This window comes from Emys orbicularis, chromosome 2, assembly GCF_028017835.1.
Source record: "Emys orbicularis isolate rEmyOrb1 chromosome 2, rEmyOrb1.hap1, whole genome shotgun sequence".
Lineage (NCBI taxonomy): Eukaryota > Metazoa > Chordata > Testudines > Emydidae > Emys > Emys orbicularis.
The window spans coordinates 24,649,558-24,671,316 of record NC_088684.1 but is presented as its reverse complement, the minus strand read 5'-3'; the positions used below and the strand labels follow the sequence as shown (position 1 = coordinate 24,671,316).

The window sequence follows — 21,759 nt, the reverse complement described above, 5'->3', positions numbered from 1 at the left end:
TGGGTGAGGTTCTGGCCCTATTGAATCAATATGAGTTTTACTATTGACTTCAGTGGTGCCAGGATTTCATCATGTCTTCTATGGTTGGATTTCGTTGTTGGAGGGGAAAGTTTGTGGGACATGGAAGTATATCAACTTATCAGCTGTATAGTCAACTCAGCGCATTCTCTTTGAACTATCTCAACCTTAAACCCAAGGCTTGGTTTGAATGGGACTGAGGTTCATATTTAAAATGTATCACTTTTGATTGTATTTAAAAACTTAGTCCAGTCAAAAATATATTTACTCAAAGAATAGATTTCTGTGGGGGGAAAAAATGTCTTTAGGCCTCAGGCTTATGGATGATGATGACTGAATATCCTGCCTCTGAAGACAATTAAACAGAACAACTTTTGTGGCCACATTCCAGTAGTAACAGACAAAGGCAAACTCAAAAAAGTTTGGAATTAAAGAGGTCTTTGTAAGGGGAAAGGGAAAGAAATGGTGGCTTTTGTTGGAATCTAGAAATCTATAAAAGATAAGTCATTCAACCAGCAACCCACTCACTGAAAAATTTAGTTGTGTTCATATGGAAAATATGGCAACTTATATAAGACTGTAATCATGCAGCTCAAGACATAATTCCTTTTCTTATTAATATTATCTAATCGGTCCCTAATGTGTGTGTTTATATGTGTATATATGCCCCTGTAGACAACAGCAAGAAAATGTCCAATCACCAGTCTTTAAAGGTCCAGGTCTGACCCTCTTATTGATGCTGAGTAGCAGTTATCTAAGCAGTCCCATTAAGAGAGGAAGGTTGGCCTTGTGGTTAAAGGCACTGGACTGGGGACTCAGAAAACTGTGACTTTGGGCAAATCACTTAGATCTAGATCAAGGGTATTTAGATACCTCAGTCCCATTTCAGTTTAAATCAGTGGGAGTTAGGCACCTAAATACCTTTGAAAATCTGAGCCTTAGAGCGTGTCTTCATTACCGGGGAGCTTGATGCTGCTGCTAAATTGACATCAGAGCACTCTCTGGTCGACTCCGGTACTCCAGAGATGTGGTCTCCTCATCTCAAAAAAGATATACTGGCACTAGAAAAGGTTCAGAGAAGAGCAACTAAAATGATTAGGGGTTTGGAGAGGGTCCTAGATGAGGAGAGATTAAAGAGGTTAGGACTTTTCAGCTTGGAAAAGAGGAGACTAAGGGGGGATATGATAGAGGTATATAAAATTATGAGTGATGTGGAGAAAGTAGATAAGAAAAGTTATTTACTTATTCCCATAATACAAGAACTAGGGATCACCAAATGAAATTAATAGGCAGCAGGTTTAAAACAAATAAAAGGAAGTTCTTCTTCACACAGCGCACAATCATCTTGTGGAACTCCTTACCTGAGGAGGTTGTGAAGGCTAGGACTATAACAGCGTTTAAAAGAGAACTGGATAAATTCATGGAGGTTAAGTCCATTAATGGCTATTAGCCACGATGGGTAAGGAATGGTGTCCCTAGACTCTGTTTGTCAGAGGGTGGAGATGGATGGCAGGAGAGAGATCACTTGATCATTACCTGTTAGGTTCACTCCCTCTGGGGCACCTGGCATTGGCCACTGTCGGTAGACAGGATACTGCGCTAGATGGACCTTTGGTCTGACCCAGTACGGCCATTCTTATGATCTTATGTCCATCTCTCCGAGAAGATTAAGGTAAGTCGACAGGAGAGCATCTCCCATCGACGCAGCACAGTGATGACACCACGGTAAATCGACCTAAGATACATTAACTCCAGCTACGTGAATAACGTAGCTGGAGTAGCATAACTTGGGTTGACTTACCCCGGTAGTGAAGACAAGCCCTTCGTCTCGCTCTGCCTCAGTTCCTCAGTGTAAAATGGGGATAATAATACTTCCCCATATCACAAGAGTATTGTGAGGAGAAACTCTCAAATGTTTCTATGGCAATGCATGCTAGGTAAGTGCCGAGTAATGTTCAAGCCCCTCCTTCTGTGAAGGAACTAGGTCTTATGAATATAGGGTAGAATTCTCAGGAGTCTCAAATTAATTTAAGAGCATAAGTTCCATTGATAGCCAATGGAACTTATGCGCCTAAGTCACGTCAGAACTTTTGAAATTTCCACCCATAATGAATTAATAATACTTTTGTTTTCCTTTGCCAATAAGAGGAAAATGGTGGCACTAATTCAAGAAAATCCAGCATCAGGAAGGCTAAACTGACCCTGGAAGATTTTGAGCAAAATCCTAAAAAATAGCAAATTATTAAACACTCTGGAGCTCTGACCATTAAAATAAGCAACACATTCAAATGTTAGCATTACTGAAGTAGAGCCAAGATTAATTTACTGTAAATGTTACAGATACAGTAACAGTACAGTAACTACTGTAGTAAAACCTTGTGCATGTGTAACCCACACACCTCCTGGGGGTGGTGTTCTGTCCCATCTAGTGGCACTGACACCACTTAGAGAGAGAGAAAGAGATTAATGAGTCTGCTCTACAGCCTTAGCTAACAGCCAGTTGAGTTTTAGCTAATGCAGTAGAGGCTCATACACTAAGCTCCAGAGATCTCCAGTTCGATCCCACCCGCCGATGACCGGGGTCTGTCGGTCTTACATATGATCAATGAGAATGTCTGGTTACAGCTGTGGATAAATTGGTTTTGCAAAGGATTTCGGGATTTCAAAATTAGGTTTAATTCTAAATTGGAACAAAAATTGAAAATTTTGAAATTCTCCACAAAGGAAATTCCAAAACACTTTAGTTTCAGGTTGATCAAAACATTTTGTATCAGCAAAATCTAAATGTTTTGTTCTAATTTCATCTTTTAAAAATATATTGTATAATACACAATATAATATAAAATTTAAAAAATTCAAAACAAAAAATCAAAACTTTTTATTCTGAAAATGTCAACACATCTTGTCAGAACTTCCCCCCTTTTTTTCCTTAGATAAAATTCCAGTGAAATTGACTCAATTTTTAAGCATTTTGATAGAAGTGCATATTTCTACAGACTATGGTTTTATTGAAGTTTTTGTGACCAGCTCTTAGTATAGTATTCTGGAGCTTTGTAAGCTGTCATATAATTGAGCCCTCTAGTGGGACCAGGGCCGGCGCAACCCATTAGGCGACCTAGGTGGTCGCCTAGGGCGCTACAATTTGGGGGGCGGCGACCGCGGCGGTATTTCGGCAGCGGGACCTTCCGCCGCCTCTGTGGGGGGCGGCATTTCGGGGCGGGACCTTCCGCCGCCTAGGGCGGCAGAAAAGCTGGCGGCGCTCCTGAGTGGGACTGAATGAACTGGACTGTTCATTTCGGCCCTAGCCTGTTGTTTGTTCACCTAACACTCTGCAACTGCTATATGCTATGTATTTTCTGTATTTACTCTGTGTGTCAATGTATATGGATTGTAAAAAGATAATTGCAATAGGGTTATCTGATCTAAACAACCTTAGGCTGCAATCCTTCACCGAGTTCAGCACAGGCAGACTCTTTTGTCTGCATGGCTCTGCTTGCAGGATCGGAGCTTCAGGAAGCTAAAATGCTATGAATGCAGAGAGCTATGAATAAATGTTTAACAACAGCAAAGAAAGCTTTGTTAAGTAATTTAGCTTGAATCAGAAGAATCAACCCACATACATAACATTTTAAAATCAGAATACTGACTCATTCAGTATTTAAATGAATACAATAAAGCAATTCAGATAACTGTTTCTATTTATTCCTTATTTTACAAGAAAATATTTTATCACTGTGGATCTATGGATTGTTTAATCTGGAGAAAATGAAAGTATGTGTATGCATATGTAGCGGAGAGTGTATAATATATGACCTATAAGAAGTGGGGTGTGTGTGTGTATGAATCTAATATTACACACACACACACACACACACACACACACACACACACGCTCTTCATTTTAGTACCCTTAGGTATGATTTAGTTTTAAGTAAATCTTTCCATTCACAAAGAAATCATAGTTTGACCCAATCTCCATATTGGCACTGAAACAATGTCAGTGGAACCTTTAAATAATGTGTCTGATTGAAATTAATATGGTAGCAGTAGCACAAGATTTCTGCTACATATAAAAGTATTTCAATTTTAAAACTTAGGTCCTGGTCCATCAAATGCTTACACACACTTACATTTACTGAAGTGAGTACTTTTGTTGAAGTCCATGAGGCTGTTCATGTAAATGTCTGCTAAGACCCATGCACATGAGCTACCAGCCATGTGAGATCAGTAGGACTGGTCAGGTGAGCAAAGCCACCCATATGAGCAAATGCCCACAAAACTGGCCCCTTATGGAGTAGTGAAAGGAACAGTCAATTTTAGACCATTGTATCTAGACAAGGATTGCAATTTTTATGAACAATATTATTTGTCAGTCTGTACGCTGATTCATTATTGGTGACACAGTGTGAAGTTTCTGAACTCCATTCTTGTGCCATCGGGACCCTTTTTGTTTTCCACTACTGTATGATCACACAAGGAAAGAAAATTAAAAAAAGCAGGATTTCTTGGTGAGAAGAAATAGAATCATCTTCAGGAGGAACCTTTCTGAGACCTATCTTTGCATTTAATGGAGGGTTTTCATTCTGTTTCTACAGTTCATTTACTTTCTGTTATATATTTTTCCGGTATCTTTGTCATTTTACACAGTCGATGACTTCTGTATTAAATCAGCATTTTCTGTACCATTTTAAAATGTATTGTAGTGAGAAGAGCCACCCTGGCGAACTCCTGCATTTAGGCTATATCCTCGTGTGCAAGCCCATTTAAGATTGCCTCTTCCCGACTTAGCTAGAGGGGTGAGGTGTTTGATTGGGCTGGCAGGGGAATGGCCACCCTCTGGGGTTCTGGTTGGAGGGCAGGGTGCCTCTGTTACCAGGTTCCCATTCCTTTTTCCTGTCTCCCCACCCAGAACACTGTAGAGTGGGGCTTGGGCTGGGGAGAGTGGAGCAGAGTTCCACCTCTTTTAGCCCCCATTAGCCAATTCGGGGAGGTAAGGAAGCCAAATGGCTCCACCAAACCCACCCCCTCGTGTGTTAAGCACTCCTAGACACACACCAGCCATTCTTGATTCTGAAAGCAGCCCCACCCCTTTTGCTGTATAGATGGGGTAGCCATCAGAGCTGGGTTTCACAGCTCCCACTGGCCGCAGTTTGCCGTTCCAGGCCAATGGGGGCTGTGGGAAGTGGCACGTGCTGAGGGATGTGCTGGCTGCCACTTCCCGCAGCCCCCATTGGCTTGGAATGGCGAACCAGGGCCAGTGGAAGCTGAGATCAGCTGAACCTGCGGACGCTGCAGGTAAACTAACTGTTCTGGCCTGCCAGCGGATTTCCCTGATGGGCTGTGTGCCAAAGGTTGCCGATCCCTGGTATAACCTAATCATTTTAGTGGGGCAGGAAGGAATTTTTCCCTCTGAGTGTGTTTGGTGTTGTGTTTTGTTGTTTTTGCTTTCCTCATGGTATCCAAAGCCCTGGTAGCTAGGGATAATAAGGATTGAAAAGAGTTAATTTAAAAAATAAAATAAAACTGGAAGTGGTAATGAATGTCACTAAATATTGTCACAACTTGTGGTGGGTCCAGTGCAAGTAAAAGGCTTCAGGGGAACAGGTTCCAGAGAAAATCTGAGCACAGGACCTGTGAGGCAAGAGGAAGTGTTTATTTTTCACAGACGGAGCTCCCCCTTGACTGTAGCCTCATTCCTCCTTGAGGGGGGAGGGTGGTGGGGTGCAGCAAGGGGCTGAATTGGGAATTCAGTAGAAGGGGTGGGCATGATCCCATTCAAGCCCATACTGGTCCCAGTTAAAGCCTGGTATTTTGGACAGGGTGGTCAACCCCACTCCCCTCCCCCATCTTTATATTAAAGTTGGCATATTTGTGACCTGCTGCTTTAAATCTATTCATGTGTCTCTGTCATCAGTCTCCTGCGTGCCCTGATCAGTGGCCCCCCTTTGCAATGGCTCCCCTTTTCATTGAACTTCTAATGGACACGTTACACTTTATTCCTTTTTTTCAAACAGTTCCAGTTACAGATGTTTGACATTGTTTGTACCACCTCCTGGGCCAATAGAGACAAATGCTGTGAACTTCCTGCCTTGGTAAGAATCCCTTTTTTTTTTTTTAACTACCATTGTACTTTTTTTTTCTTACATCAAAACCACATACTTTTGCAATTTTCCTCATGAAATCAATAGGTGGGATTTTCAAAAGGACCGAATTGTCTTTGGAACAAGAGTCCCATGGAAAGTTAATGGGTCTTATGCTCCTAAATTATTTAGGAGCTTTTGAATTTTCCCTTCAATATTTGTTGTCTTGATCTATAAATTCTCAGCTGTTGAATTTATATTTTGAATACAGACTTACTATTTTGCTCTCTCCTCAGAGAGATGAGGAAAGTTGCCCATCTCTTCCTCATTCTTGCTCCTGTTCCGAATTTAGCAAAGGACCACTCGGACCTCCTGGACCACCGGTAAGGTTTTATTCATGTTTGTACTCAGATGTACCAGATACTCCACTCTTCAGTCTTATTTCCTGGGAGAAAGGGATATGATACATGTTGTACTATTTTAGCTATTACAATTAAATTACAGCTGGCAGAGAGATGCATATTCACTCCACTTAGCTAGTGAAGACCTCATGCAGTAGCTTTAAAAAACTAACCCTATTAGTGAACCACATTCTTATGGCATAATCCAACCGCAAGGTGGTAAGATGGACTGTATTTGTTCTGTTTGTACAGCAGTTAGCAGAGTGCGGTCCTGTGGCACTACGGTAATACAAATAATAATATGTCAATTTCTAGAAACTTTGGTTTCTGTCTCTAGAGTCAAGAGACATGCTATGCAAATGCCACCTGCTTGCCTTTTTTTTTTTTTAAACCACCATAGTGTTATCTGAATGCTTTCTAGTACACACGATTAAATACACCTTGGAATCTAGCTTTCTGAAACACTTGATCAGTAACAATATGCATATGAATTAAAGGTCAGATTGTGCCTGGCCCTCCGGAGGAAGCAGAGAGTGTGAGGCAGGGAGGTGAAAGAAGCCTTTTCCCACCTTGCATGGCCTGCATTAGAGCTAAACACTTTTACAGTCTCTCTGTTTGGAGGAACTTAGGGACTGTTCCTCTTCTGGTTCCTCTTGTCCACAGGGACACAAAAGGGGTATATGGCCCTGCCCTCCTTCCACATCATCTCAGACGAGCTGGATGCACTTCTAAAAGATGGTGCAACCTACAGTCTGCCTTGTATCAAGCAGATCAGAGAGAGTTGGTGGTACAATGTCTCCCTAAACTCTGCAGTGCTCTTACTCAGGCCAGTGGCTAAATGCTACAATTTGGCCTCAGCTGACTGATTTTTAGCAGTTTAAAAACTGTAATTCTTGTTTGCAGTGATGTGATTTTTTTTTTTTTACCAGTGTCCCTAACAATTTTACACAACAGTTGGATGTGCTTTTTCTTTTAAACCTGCAATGTAAACCTGTATGATTAGCTTCTTAAGACTGTCACTAAGTTTACATAGAGATTTTTCATGTAAATTGAGGACCTCAGGTTTGGAATTCATGAATACATTTATGCAAACACAGAGAGATATAGATGGTATCTAGTCACATCGTAAAGGGACAGAGAAAAAGGAGAAGGGGGAAGAGCTGTTGTGATAAAGTAAAAAATGTTGACTCATGAAGGAAAATATTTTTTTGAAAAGCCTTGAGTGCACAAATCAGACTAGACACTGGACAGGCCTAACTTCCACTTTAGACACATGCACAGCAGATCCAAGCTGACACTTATCCTGGCAGCATCTTGGGGGTTAATCTTTTTACAAGAATGAACTGTGCTTGAACATGTTTTCTGTGTCTGGGTAGCCAGAGTTCATTTCAAGTGGATACAGGAATCCAGTCAAAATTCTAATTATTTTAAGGACAATATGATTTTTATCTTGTAGTCCTTCAGTGGTGTCAATGGGAGTGATATGTGTGAAAGGACTGCAGGAATAGCCCCTAAGGGCTGTAATTATCTGACACTACTGCAGGCTTTTTCAAGAAACACCTTTCACCTGATGGGATTTTTGCATTCAAGTGGAATCAATTCTAGCTAGGATTCTAGGATCAAATTAATCCCTGCCCGTGACTCCATGGTTGAATATGGCCCTTGAACTTTACAGAAACATGTTCTTTTCAACATTGGTAGGCACTTTTCTTCCACTGTTGTTTTTTACTTGTACAAATTATGCCTCTTATGATGGCTAGTGAATCAAAATTGTATTGCCACATGTATTTTTAGAGTATACCAGGCCAATGACATAGTACAGGATAAGTCCTGGGTAAATTTTCTTTCCTTTTAATAATCCAGTGTTTTAGAATAACTCTGATGTTTAGTGCTTTATATAAAATCATCCATTTTAAATTACTCTATTTTATTGTCATTAATTTAGTCTATTTTATTTTGTACTGTGTATCATTTTCTTTTCCATATGTCTCATGTATAATATTTTAAGATGCTTATGGCAGTGGTATCTACATTTTTAATAACCAGTAACCCAGTCATTTTGCACCTTGTGAGTGAAATAAATTTTAGCTTGGCATTTAAAAAAGTTACCGTGTGAGTCCCCTCAATTATCACAATGGTACCAAGAGAGGAAAATTTGGAGGCAGACACTCCCTTAGAACCATAAGTAAGAGCAGAATTTTGTTGACATTCTCTTACAATAGGCTAGGAAAACATCTTGATCCGTTCCTTTGAGCTACATGCTATTGAAGTTTGCTTTGAATTAATTGGTGAACTAGAAAATAGTCCATGTTAGCCTCACATACCTGCCTTCTGTACTCAAAAGAAAGGAAGGATGCTTGCCTATGCTGAAATCTCTCAAGCGTGGTGTATGCCAAACAGCTGTGTATGGATAGATATTTCAGAAATTCTGTTTCAGTGGAGGTGTGTAGTGAATACACTTGTCTTGCTCTCTCTTCTCTAGCAGAAAAATTGCATGAAAATAAAGAGATGGATAAGTAATTTTGAGTAGAGACATTAAGTCCCAGTCCTGCAGCTGCTTCATGTGCAAAAATTTATTTGAAGTCAGTGGGAGGTTTGGCTGTGGAAGACTTGTAGAATCAGGCCCTAATTGGTTGTAAGGGAATGTTCTCAATTCCACTTCAAGTCTGTAAATGACTGTGTTATGAGGAAGAAAGAATAGCAGCCTTCCAGGTATGAAGGAAAGTCCCAAACCAAGTCATCAGGAATCTTGTGCTCTGGAACGGGACCATCTGGCACCGAAAAGCACCAGATCAAGATTTCAAAAGGGAAAACTGCAGCACACTCTAGTAGTGGGACTGCTTCTTTGACACCAAAATCCTAGTTGGTACTGCCAGATCTGGCACCCTCTACTTCAACGACCCGAGTTATGAAAATGACTCCATCAACTATGGCTCACTACTCCACTCTGAACGACCTTCTACTACTCCCAGAACTGGAGTCATTTCTCCACTCCAGACCGCAATGTCTAGCCCCAGAACTTCAGTCGATACTATTTCGTTATGATACCCTTCCTCCTCCACAAGTAGGGGTCAAGCCAGACTGTGTCTGTTACTATCAACAAGTAGAGGCAGGTCACCACCGCTTCCTCTGGTATTAAGGTCTCCCTCTCTGTGATCAACTCCTCAGAGTCAGAAGAGGACTATGATGGACACCCAGTTCTGGACTATACCCTGAGGCACTGCTTGAGTGGGTGGAGCCTGGACAAGAACATCAGGAGTTTCCAGCATTTCTAACTACTCCTGTATGAAGGAATATTACCCCTTTACTCACTTGTACCCTTCCCGCTGGGGCCCAGTACTGAGGGCCTATGAGATCCTTTAGTGGCAGCATTAGGCTCTGGAAGACCCATGGGATTACCATCCAGTATAACTGCCTTGTTGAATGCTGCATTGGGGGTATGTTTTTTCCACACAAGGAAAGACCTAAACTGACATGGAGATCAAATGATGGCTTCACCCAGAAACAGCTTGATCATTAATAGGTGCTGGAGAAGATCACTGTTGGATGCCAGGGTTTAAATGAGTGCTGATGTTGGAAGTGACCATCTTGTTGTTGGGACAATCAAAATAAAAATAAAGAAGCTAACACCAGGCAACGCCAAGGGTATGCATGATGCTAGAAAGGTATTAGATCTAGCTGTGAAGGCACATTTTAAGTTGAAACTTAGCGATAGAATCTGAAGATCTAACATCACTGATGGAGGACATAGAAGAACAATGGCAGTTTTTCAAAGAAGCAAGTGTGGATGCAGCCATTACTACAGCGGGGATGAGAAGGTCTAAGAGAGAATAGCTGTAACTAAATACATGGAGGCTCGTTGAAGAGAAGAAAGAATTAAAGAAGATAATTTAACAAGAATGAGAGCAATCAAAGAGTTGTTATGCCACAAGAATATGTAGACAAAGACAAGGAAGTTAAAAGACCACCCAGAAGAGATAAGAGAGAATAAATGGAAGTAAAGCAAGAGAAGTTGAAAAGACATACAAGAGAGGGAATTCTAAAAAGCTTCTGCTAGTATATAAACAACTGATATAATAATTCTCGAATGGTTGAGGCGTTATGAAAACTGAAGATGGTACAATTTTAATCAGAGAGGAAAGACAGAAGCCCATTGGATGGAATGTTTCCAGGTTGTGCTCAACCAGCTAGAACCACTAACACAAACTGAGATGGGAAGAAATAGCAGACGTAATTATATCACTACTTTGTCTTTGAGAAAGTAATTGAGGCCATAAACCACCTGAAGAGTGGTTATGATAAGATACATGCTGAAAATTAAAAACTGGAAAGGAAGTGATACATATGCAGGCTTACAGAATGGTTTGGGGAAAGGATATCTGTCCTAAAGATTGGAGAAGAGGTGTAATCTACAGATTTCCTAAAAAGGGAGACTAGTTTATTTTTGAAAACTGGAGAGGGGTGACACTCATATCTGTTCCTGGAAAAGTGTTTTGCAGTATTATTTTGAATAGGCTGAAAACTGATGTTGATAAAGTACTCAGGATTTTGATTCATTAGGTTGTATTCAGACCAGATTTTCACCTTGAAGACTTCTTGAGAGAGGCTTAGAATTCCAGCAGAAGAGGCTTTTTCAGTTCTTTGATTTTATGAAAGAGTTCGATAAATGTCCACCTAGAAGCCCTCTGGAAGAGCTTGAGAAGCTATGGAATTTCAGCAGAGATTGTTAAGTTGATAAAACCTTTGTATGACGAGTCTGCATGCTGTATCAGGACAGAGAGGAGTGACATGGAAAGGTTTCAGATTGTTATTGATGTAAGGCAAGGTTGCATATTATCCCCATAAGCCACAGCTTAGATGAACAGCCCAACTCCATTTTATCACCAGCAACAGTATGAACCACCATGCAAGAGGACACACGGAAAGGGTGCCCATGGTAAACTGTCTTCCACCTCCCAAACACCACTGACCTTGAGACTGGTGTTTTTGACAGGACCTTTAAGAACTGTGCACCAACTGTGTCTCCAGATCTGCCCAACCCCTCTGGTCTTTCCCCTGCCTGTGGAGGCCAACTTTCTCATTATCTGCCTGCCTGGGCAGAAATCATAACTGACAGATGGGTACTAGAGGTTGTTTCTTTGGGGTACACCATCCAGTTCTCTTCCTCCCTAACCCCCTTCCCCATCTTCTTTTGGGGACCCCTCTCATGAAAGCATCCTCCTGCAGGAGGTAGAGTGACTCCTCAAACTGGGGGCAGTAGATCTGGTATCTCTACCTCAAGAGGAAATGAGTTGTACTCAAGGTACTTCTTCATCCCCAAGAAGATAGGGGATAGAGACCCATTCTGGACTTCAGGGAACTGAGCAAGTTCATCTGCTGCCCAAAGTTTAGAACGGTAATCCTGTAGTCCAAGATCTTATTACTAGATTCAGACAACTGATTCACGGTCCTCGATCTCAAAGTGGCCTGCTTTCATATAGACATTGATCTGGCACACAGGAGATTCCTGAGATTTGTGGCTGGTCAACTGCACTGCCAATATAGAGCTCTTCCCTTTTGGGCTCTCAATGGCACCAAGAGTATTTACCAATGTACTGTCAGTGGTACCTGCTGACTTTGTCAGCAAGGGGCCACAGTTTACCCTTCCTTAGAAAACTGGCATCTGCAGGGATGATCTTACCAGGAAACAATGGGAGGCAAGCACAATGCTTCTGCTTCTGTTCAAGAGTTTAGGCCTCCAGGTGAACCTGAAGAAGTCCAACCAGGGACCCTCACAATCCATAGAATTCATTAGGGCAAGGTTTGTTACAGCCAGAGGACAGCTTCCTCTCTATCACCGGACTCATTCAGTGAATACATTTGAGCCCCAGAATGTCCATATGATCCTGCCTGGTGCTGTTGAACCATACGGCTATGAGTACTTATGGGACCCATGGCTGTGATTCCCTCTGAGACCTTTTCCACTTGGTTTATCCAGAACACCTTGCCCACTTCTGGGAGAACACTTCATCCAGTTCTCTCATATCCAATAAATCAGTTGAACTCTGAACTCATCACTGAGGTTTCTTTAATGGCATACAATCAAACTACACTTGAGTTGATCAGCGGAGAGGTGAGTCCTGGGCATATCACACATCCACACGTACCACACATCCAAGTACATAGTCATGAATCAGCTTGTTTACACACTTACCCTTAATACTATTGGATAATACCTCATAGCACATGCTTTACGATTGGTCTCCTAATTTTTGTAACCCATTCCTATCTAGATCATGAGCTCTTCACACGCTGCATGACATGCTAGGCCATACCTGTAAGCTATCACACATTGCTTACTATCCTACTATCTTTTTTCTACTAGCTACATCTTTTACATATTGACAAAGCTACTGTAAATTCATGCTTTGTTTCACGCCTTGCTTTGAATAGACCTACCCTCATTTGTGAGGCTTTACATCAAATGTCTACAAACCTGGTTGCAGGCACTTTGGGCAAGTGCAGTCTTGACCTGCTAGTCGCCGTTCCCCAAAGAAGCTTAGCCTCCCTTACTCAGTGGGGGTACTATTCAAACCCCCCACTTCCAACAAAGACTGTGACCACACATGGAGGGACAGGGGAAGTGGTCCCTTCACAAGGTTATGCTTCACATCAATCTGTTAGAGCTGAGAGCAGTTAGATTAGCCTGCAATCAATTCCTCCCTTGCATCTGCAACCAGTCAATTCAGGTGTTGTTAGACATCATGATGGCAGTTTATTATATTAACAAACAAGGAGAAGCATGGGCTTCACAGCTCTGCATGGAGGTCATCACCCTCTGGATCGGGCACATTCCCATGCTAATTACACTAACCGGTATCCACATGCTAGGGATCCACAACATTCTGGCGGATTCTCTGATCAGACTCTTCTCCACAGAACACAAGTGGGAGTTGCACAACCTGATTGTCTGTGAGGTGTTTGGGGTGTGGGGTCTCCCATACATGGATCTCTTTGTGTCCCATGTGAACAACTGCAAGGAGTTTTGCTCCAGAGGGGGCTGCAGGCCAGGGTCTCTAGATGACATGTTTCTCATACAATGTTTGGGAGCCTTGAGGTACACATCCCATCCCCATTCTCCTCTTAACTCAAGAGTTGAGGAAAAACAGACAGGACAACTAGCAAGTCATCCTTATAGCATCAGCGTGGGCCTGAAAATTCTGGTACCCAATCCTTCTGCGACTATCTGCCCAATCTCCTCTCCTCCTTCCTCTGATACATCAACTACTAACTTAGGACAAAGGATGGACTTGCCATCCCAAACCAGTCAGGTTTCATCTGGGGTTGTGGAATTTGGATGGATGTCACAGTTAGAGAGGGCCTGTTTGTCTGATGTCTGGGACATCCTGAGCAGCAATAGGAAGGATTCTGCCAGCAAATGTTATAAAGCAAAGTGGAAAAGATTTATGTTTTGATGTAACCAACCAGGAATTTCCCCTTTAAAAGCTAAGATCCCAGACATACTGAAGTACCTCTTGTCCTTAAAATTCTCAGGGTTATCTGTCAGCTTCCTCAGAGTACACCTGTTGGCAATGAGCCCATTTCTTCCCCCTGCAGATGCCTACTCTGTATTCTCCCATCCAGCCACTGCCCACTTCCTGAAGGGTTTGATTTGCGTCTTCCCTCTTGTGGCAACATTGGTATTACCCTGGGGATTGCACCTGTTTTAATCCCCCTCACCAAGACCCTGGAATCCTGTTCCCTGCTACATATTTCTATGACGGGAGCATTTCTGGTTTTATCATGTCAGCCAGAAGAGTCAGGGAGATGGGGTGCTCCTGGCTGACTTCCCCTATAGAGTGTTCCACCAGGTTAAGGTGAGTTCATCCTGAGTTCATCCCTACGGTAATATCAGACTTTCACATCAGCCAAACTATCCATCTCTTTCTGTTTTTCCCTAAACCCCACTTTGGCAGAAAAGAGGTGGCATGGCATTCACTGGACATGCCTAGGGCTCTTGCTTTCTACCTTCATGGAATGAAACCTTTCCAAATGTCCCCTAGACTCATCTCGTCCACTGAACATATATGTGACAGACGTGGGAATTTCCTGCAATATTCTTGAAAAAAACATATTGAATCAAGTTTAAGTCTCTTTGGAGTCCATTGTATTAAATGCATAGTTTATTTACTATTGTGGGCTGGGATTGTATGTAACCTCTCTGTAGGGGAGAGATGTGGTGTGAACTTCAAAGGATTGTATTGAACAATGTGCCAGACAAGAATGAACTTTTAGGACAAACAGGGCCAAGTGGTTTGCCTGGGGAATCTCTATGGCAGGGGTTCTCAAACTGGGGGTCATGACCCTTAGGGGGTCGCAGGTTTATTACATGGGGGGTCATGAGCTGTCAGCCTCCACCCCCAAACCCCACTTCACCTCCAGCATTTATAATAGTGTTAAATATAAAAAAGTGTTTTTAATTTATAAGGGGGGGAGTGTCACACTCAGAGGCTTGCTGTGTGAAAGGGGTCACCGGTACAAAAGTATGAGAGCCACTTCTCTATGGGGAGGCAAATGCAAATTTCCCACTTCTAGTTATGCAAAAACCTTCTGAAACTCTGCTCTGAGGAGAGGAGCATTGTCTTTTGATTACCTGTTCCCAGAATCTGAAGTTCAAGGGCCCAAGCTATATACAGTAATGGAAAGACTGAATTATTCATGATGGTTATGGTTCTGAATCTGAGACAGTTATGAACTTGTAACCACTGGGAAGACCCAGTGGTGGGTTTTGAAGGACTGACATCTACCAGAGCCCGAAATTGGAGTTGGGGTGATCTCTGGTAAGCTTTTTAGACTGCATGTAGGTTCTTTTATGGATTTTAATATGTTTTCTCTGCAACGTTTTCACCTTAAGAATAAATGTGCTTGCTTAAAAAGAGCTGTGTGGTAACCTGTGACTGCTGGTAATGACAGCTGTTTATAGTCTTCAAAGAGAAAGCAAAGCACAGAAGTTGCTGGCTTGCTGGGGATATCAAAGTGTAGGCAGAGAACTGTGCAGCCTGGAAAAACCCTGATCAGGAGCAGGAGAGAGAGAGGTCTCTGCCCAAGAGAGGTTATGGTGGAGGAGCCAGGAGCCTAGAGTGGGTGCCCTTGGTGGACAGTGGAGAAGGAAGACAGGTGCAGATGCCCTGAATTGTGACAGTGTGAAAGGCGAGGCCATCTTCTCCCAGAGACAGTCAAAATGGATTCCAGGATGCATCCTACTTTGCTATGAGATGAACGATATCTCGCTTGAGGATGACGTAAGAACTCGTTCAACTAGAGTTCAGGCCAGGGGCAGCAAGTTATATGGGCCTGTGGTGCCTGGGCTCCAGCAAATTCAGGGCCCAGGGGGCCCAAGTCCACTAATGTTCAGGACTGGGTCTCTCCCCCAGTCCCACCTGCCACCCCCGCACGCCTCCCCTGAGCGGCCCTAGTGGCCCTGGGCAGCAGACGGCTGCCCCCTGCAGCTCAGTGCTGCGCTCCCTCGCCGACTGCTGCTACAACCGGCTACAAGGGAGTGGCGCCGGGGGCAGGCTGAGGTGGCTGCTGTGCCTGTGGAGGGAGGAGGGGAAGAGGCGCATGGCAGCCCCCCCACCCCCCCAGCAGGCGACTCCGAATCAACTCCGAGGCGAGGGACTTATCCTGGCTGGACATCCTGAGCAGCAACTTGGGGGGGCTTGGGTGAGTGTTGTGCTGGGAGGGCAGGGGAGGGGCCCTCCTCCCCCGGAGCTTGCTGCTGCCGGTAGGGAGAGGGCTGGGGGGAGTCCTCCTCTCTGGCCCCAAGCCCCGGGGCAGCCTACTTGTTGAAACCGAAATTCCTCATCTCTGGCCCAGCCCCTCACCCCCTCCCACACCCCAACCCTTTGTCCCAGCCCAGAGCCCGCACCCAGCACCCAAACCCCCTCCCAGAGCCCTCACCCCTTCCGCACCCAAACTCTCTCCCAGAGCCTGCACCCCAACCCCCTCCTGCACCCAAACTCCCTCCCAGAGTCCACACCCACACCCCCTCCGACATCCAGGACCCCAGACCCCGTCCTGCACCATAAACCCCTGTCCCAGCCCAGAGCCTGCACCCCTCCTGCACTCCAAATCTCGTCCCGCACCCAAACTCCCTCCCAGAGCCTTAGGCAGGTGTGTGTGTGTGGGAGCTTGGACCCATTCTGGGCACCACCAAAAATTATACAAACCTGCCGCCCCTGTTTCAGGCAACTTTGGTAGCTTCCCTTAGAGACGTTCCTATTGCTGCTCCACTGGTGTCAGTAGCTTGGAATTCTGCTCACGTTTTTGCTGAAAGCTATGCACTGATGCAAGCAGCTGCTTCTGGAGCCTCTCTGGGCAGGTTAGCTCTGCAGTCTGTTGTATCAGAGTGTTCCAGTCCCTCTCTTCCTGATAAAGACACTGTTTGTGAATCACCTGAAGTGCACTATATAGAGGGACAATTGCTTGAGGAAGAAGGAGGAGTTACCTTATAGTAACTTGAGTTCTTCAAGATGTATTGTTCCTATGTGTAGTGTACTATCCACCCTCCTTCCCCACTGCCTGGTTTCCCCTTACTGGGAACCAGTGATTGAGAAGGGAGCCCCCTTTTTTCCCTCAGTACAGAGCACAAGCAGAGTGGTAGCACATGCTTGGACCACACGGACACTGCTAGGGAAAAATCTCCAGTTGTGAGCGCATGAAACATATGTGCAACCTGAAGGGCACTATACATAGGGACAAACATCACAAAGAACACAAGTTACTACATGGTGGGTAACGCCTCTGTATGGTTCTTAGTGTTTGATGGGTTCTTTATTGCTGTATTGTTGGTGATCAAGGTGCTGCCTGTTGTAGGTAGCATTATGTTTCTTTGACTATTTCTGATATTTTATATCACAACACTCAAATGTGGAAAAAATGGGCACTATATAAGTTAATAAAATAGAACACTGTGAAACAGCGAATTGTTGTTATACACTAAAGAGCTTAGAAAATACAAATAAGAAGGTGTATGATAAAGCTTTAATTCTCTCATTGATTAAGTACATTTTCTTTTTTGGTATTGGATGCTTGTCTCCTCAGGTTGTACATAACTTTAAAAAACACACACACCTTTCCATAGAATCATAGATGATAGGCTGGAAAAGACCTCCTGGATCATCTAATCCAAACAATTTTGCCTGGAGCACGATTTTAATTTACTTTTTGTTTCTCCTGATGTATAATCTGTTCTTAAATACTTCTAGTGATCTCTCTCAATTTTTCCAGAGGCAAATTATTTATTTAATCATCTGTTGAAGTTGGGCCCCTAACCACTTAGTACATAAAGAAGAAAAAACTTAAGACACGCAGGAAAAAAAGAGTCTTAACTTTAGTAAAGATCTCATTTGTGCAAGCTTTAAAACCCTCAAGTCATAACTGTGCAAACTTGAAGAACTCACCGGAAGCCTTTTTTTTTATATTAATATTTCACTGGGGATAACAGATCTCACTCAAACAAAAAAGTATATCCTGTCGCAATGGAAAAAAGAATTCCATTGTCTTGTTTTAATTTAGACAGCACTCAACTGTGTTTTGAAGTTTAATTTCCTATGTATATGAATTAAATTAGTGTCCTAGGAAAAAGGCACCTGGATAATCAGGAAAGTGAAAATACAAGTAAATCTGATTAATTTTTATCAATTATTTCAGTATGATGAAAAATGTTTCCCATGACATTCTTTGTATAAATTTAAGTTTGATTAGAAGGGTATCTGTTGTTAATATTACATAGAAAATATACAGCTATCTAGGATCACAAAAACCTAATCTTCCAATAAAATTATTTGCTCTTCTTAACCATAATAGATAATACAGTTCAGTAGCAGTTATTTTGGGTGTAGCCACCAAGTAAAGTATAAGAATAATCTAACTGCACTGGACTCATATCATCCTAAGCTTTGGCCAGTTATGAGGTATATATATTTCTTGTCGGCCCGTCGGTTAGGATATGCGAATCTCTGGAAGAAGTTAGCGGCCTAAATAAAAAACAACACAAAACTATTATTAATCTCTAATGAGCTAACTAAGAATCAGAAACTCACATGTGCTAGCTGTCTGGTTCAGCATTGCTTCAGGGAAATAAAGAAGAGAAACTTCCTGACTCATCATGTGAATTTTTCTTTTTAGAGCCAAGATTTTTTTTTTTTACGTGCAACAAGTTTCAAAGATCGGCTTCAAAAAAGGACTTTTAAAATGTTTTCATACTTATCCACAACCATTTATGATGAAAAGCTTTAGAAAGTATGTAATTTATAGGCAGCACATGTAGTGATGCCTTTAAATCAGGTTACCTGACACTTTCCATGTTTACAGTTGCTTGTAATTTTGCCAGACTAACCATTTGGACTGAAATTTTCCATGCCAGGTGAAACCCATACTGGGATACTGCATCTAGTTCTGGTGCCTACATTGTAAAAGATGTTGAAAAATTGGAGATGGTGCAGAAAAGAGCCTGAAAAATATTTGAGGGTTGGAGAAAATGCCTTGCAATGAGATGCCAAAGAGCTCAATCTGTTTAGTTTATTAAAAAGAGGATTGAGAGCAGGAGCATAAATGTTTTTGTCCTCCTCAAAAAAAAAAAAAAAAAAAAAAGGCCAGCCAATTGCAGTTCGGTGCCCCATGGAAGTTGGTGCTCAAGGTGACAGCTGTGCTCATCCTCCCTAGAACTGGCTGTGACTGAGAGATGACTTGATTACAGTGTATAATACTTCCATGGAGAGAAAACGCTGGCTACTAAAGGGATCTTTAATCTAGCGGAGAAAGTCATAACAAGTACCAATGGCCTTAAAGCAGAAGCCACACAAATTCAAATTAGAAATTAGGCACAATTTTTTATCTGTGAGGGTAATTGTTCAAATAGTCAATCTACCAAAAGATGTGCTGGATTCTTCCTCTCTTGATGTCTTCTTATCAAGAGTGGATGCCTTTCTGGAAGATATGCTTTAGTCTCAAACACAAGTGCTTGGGCTCAAAACAGGGATAACTGAGTGACATTTTTATGGCCTGTGTTACACAAGAGATCAATGTAGATCCCATGGTTCCTTCTGGCCACAAAATCTATGAATATGTGTCTGCTTCAGGCTGTTGGGTTTTTTTTAAAGTTTTATCAAAAAAATTTCATCTGTTCTCAGAATGAGGTTAGGGAAAAGCATGTTGTTTTAACTATGTTTAAAATAAATTCTCACAGTTGTTTCATTGAGAGGTTCTAGCGTCTCCATGCTTTAGAGAAAGGACTTGAAACTGGATAAGGGTGTTGCCCTGCTGTCAGGGATATGCCTTTTGCTGTCCCTGTGAAAATTCACCCAAATTTGACCTAATTATGAGCCTCTGAAAATCTCAGTTCACACAAGCTCTTTAGAATTTCAGCGAGATTCTCTGAAGATTCCATCTGGGCTGAGTATGCCCCATCCCCAGGCTTCAGGGGCTGACCAGGATTATCCATGCAATTGCTCCTTCTGGAAGCCACTGTGGCACTGGGTACAGGAACTGAGAGCAGAGACTCTCTCTCCTGTGCTTTCAATGTCTTACTGGCTGGTGCCTAAACAGCATGGAGGAGAAGGCAGCCTGATGGAAAGGCAGGTTGTGAGGTGCCAGCCTGGTTAGAGAGGGGGACAGCAGGCAAGTAGCTGGACAAGATTGGGATGAGGAGCCAGGGAGGGGATGGAAGGGCGGGGACTGGGATGTGGACCTGATGAAGGAGTGGAACTGGGAAGACTTGGAGCAAAGGAGGATGGGGATAGGAAAATAGTACACCTCTACCCTGATATAACGTGACCCGATATAACATGAATTCGGATATAACGCGGTAAAGCAGTGCTCTGGGGGGGGGGGGGGCTGCACACTCCGGCAGATCAAAGCAAGTTTGATATAACGCGGTTTCACCTATACTGCAGTAAGATTTTTTGGCTCCCGAGGACAGCGTTATATCGGGGTAGAGGTGTATGTGATCATGTAATTAAAGACATTTGTGGTGTATACACACAAGGAAGTTAAAGTAAAGTTGCACGAACAGCTTGAATTCTGGCATTTCTTAATCTGAGTGCTTGATTTTGCAACCTTAACATACCTGTAAAATAATTTTTATATGTAATGATACATATATTGACTTTGTGTATCAAAGAACATTGATTTCTTGCCCCTCAAAGTAAATATTAGACATGGCTTGGTTCAGAAACCAATATCTTCTTAGTAGTCCCATTTGCTATATTGTTTTATTAGCTATTTGATATTTTGTAGCACCTCCCCACACCCTGGGGAGGAACGATGTCTAATTGTACTAGATCGGGGTCGGCAACCTTTCAGAAGTGGTGTGCCGAGTCTTCATTTATTCACTCTAATTCAAGGTTCCACGTGCCAGTAATACATTTTAAAGTTTTTAGAAGGTTTCTTTCTATAAGTCTATAATATAGAACTAAACAATTGTTGTATGTAAAGTAAATAAGGTTTTTAAAATGTTTAAGAAGCTTCATTTAAAATTAAATTAAAATGCAGAGCCCCCCGGACCGGTGGTCAGGACATGGGCAGCGTGAGTGCCACTGAAAATCAGCTTGCGTGCCGCCTTCGGCACACATGCCATAGATTGCCTACCTCTGTACTAGATTCTTTACAAACACAGAGATAGGCCCGGCCCTGAAATGCTCACACTCTAAGAAGATAAACATTATCCCAAGGGTGGGGTAGAGGGAGACGATCACTGAATATTTTATTAAAAGTATATAAAAACTTAAAAATAAACATTTCATTAAAATCATCCAAGAGGGCAAGACACATCTTGCATGTATATCAGAAACGTATTCGAGGCAGTCATCCTTAGAAATGCACAATTCCAGTGTCCCATATGATACTGTTAACAAAAGAAGGTTTAGGCTGCAGTTGGTTAACGAATGATTAAAAGATTCAGGCATCAGTGAAGAAAGTAAAAAAGGAGAAACGGGGAGCGAGAAATTGGATGGCTCTGAAATTAAACCATAGCAAACACAATGGGTCTCATAACAAAAATTTTATTAGAGTCATTGGAAAGTCAGTCTTTAACAGTGTGATGATATTGGAAAGAGCAGATGTAGAGAACATTTTAACAATAAGAAAAAAAGCTTACCTGTGTATCCAGCTGGGTCACTGCCTGCAGCAATATTTTGATGCTAGTGCATTATAGGCTAGTGCATTGGTATGGGTTTAAGTACTTTCCTGAGCTCAAGTCCATCCCTACATAGGACTGTTAT

At 42.5% G+C, this 21,759-nt stretch overlaps 1 protein-coding gene across 1 annotated transcript in view; it reads left to right on the top strand.

Annotated features, from left to right (window-relative positions):
- COL14A1 (collagen type XIV alpha 1 chain) overlaps positions 1–21,759 on the top strand; it is a 167,123-nt gene that overhangs the window by 103,174 nt on the left and 42,190 nt on the right. The window contains exons 34-35 of the mRNA XM_065399762.1: positions 6,033–6,110; positions 6,395–6,481. Of these exons, the coding sequence (XP_065255834.1) occupies positions 6,033–6,110; positions 6,395–6,481 (165 nt within the window). The remainder of the gene's footprint in view (positions 1–6,032; positions 6,111–6,394; positions 6,482–21,759) is intronic.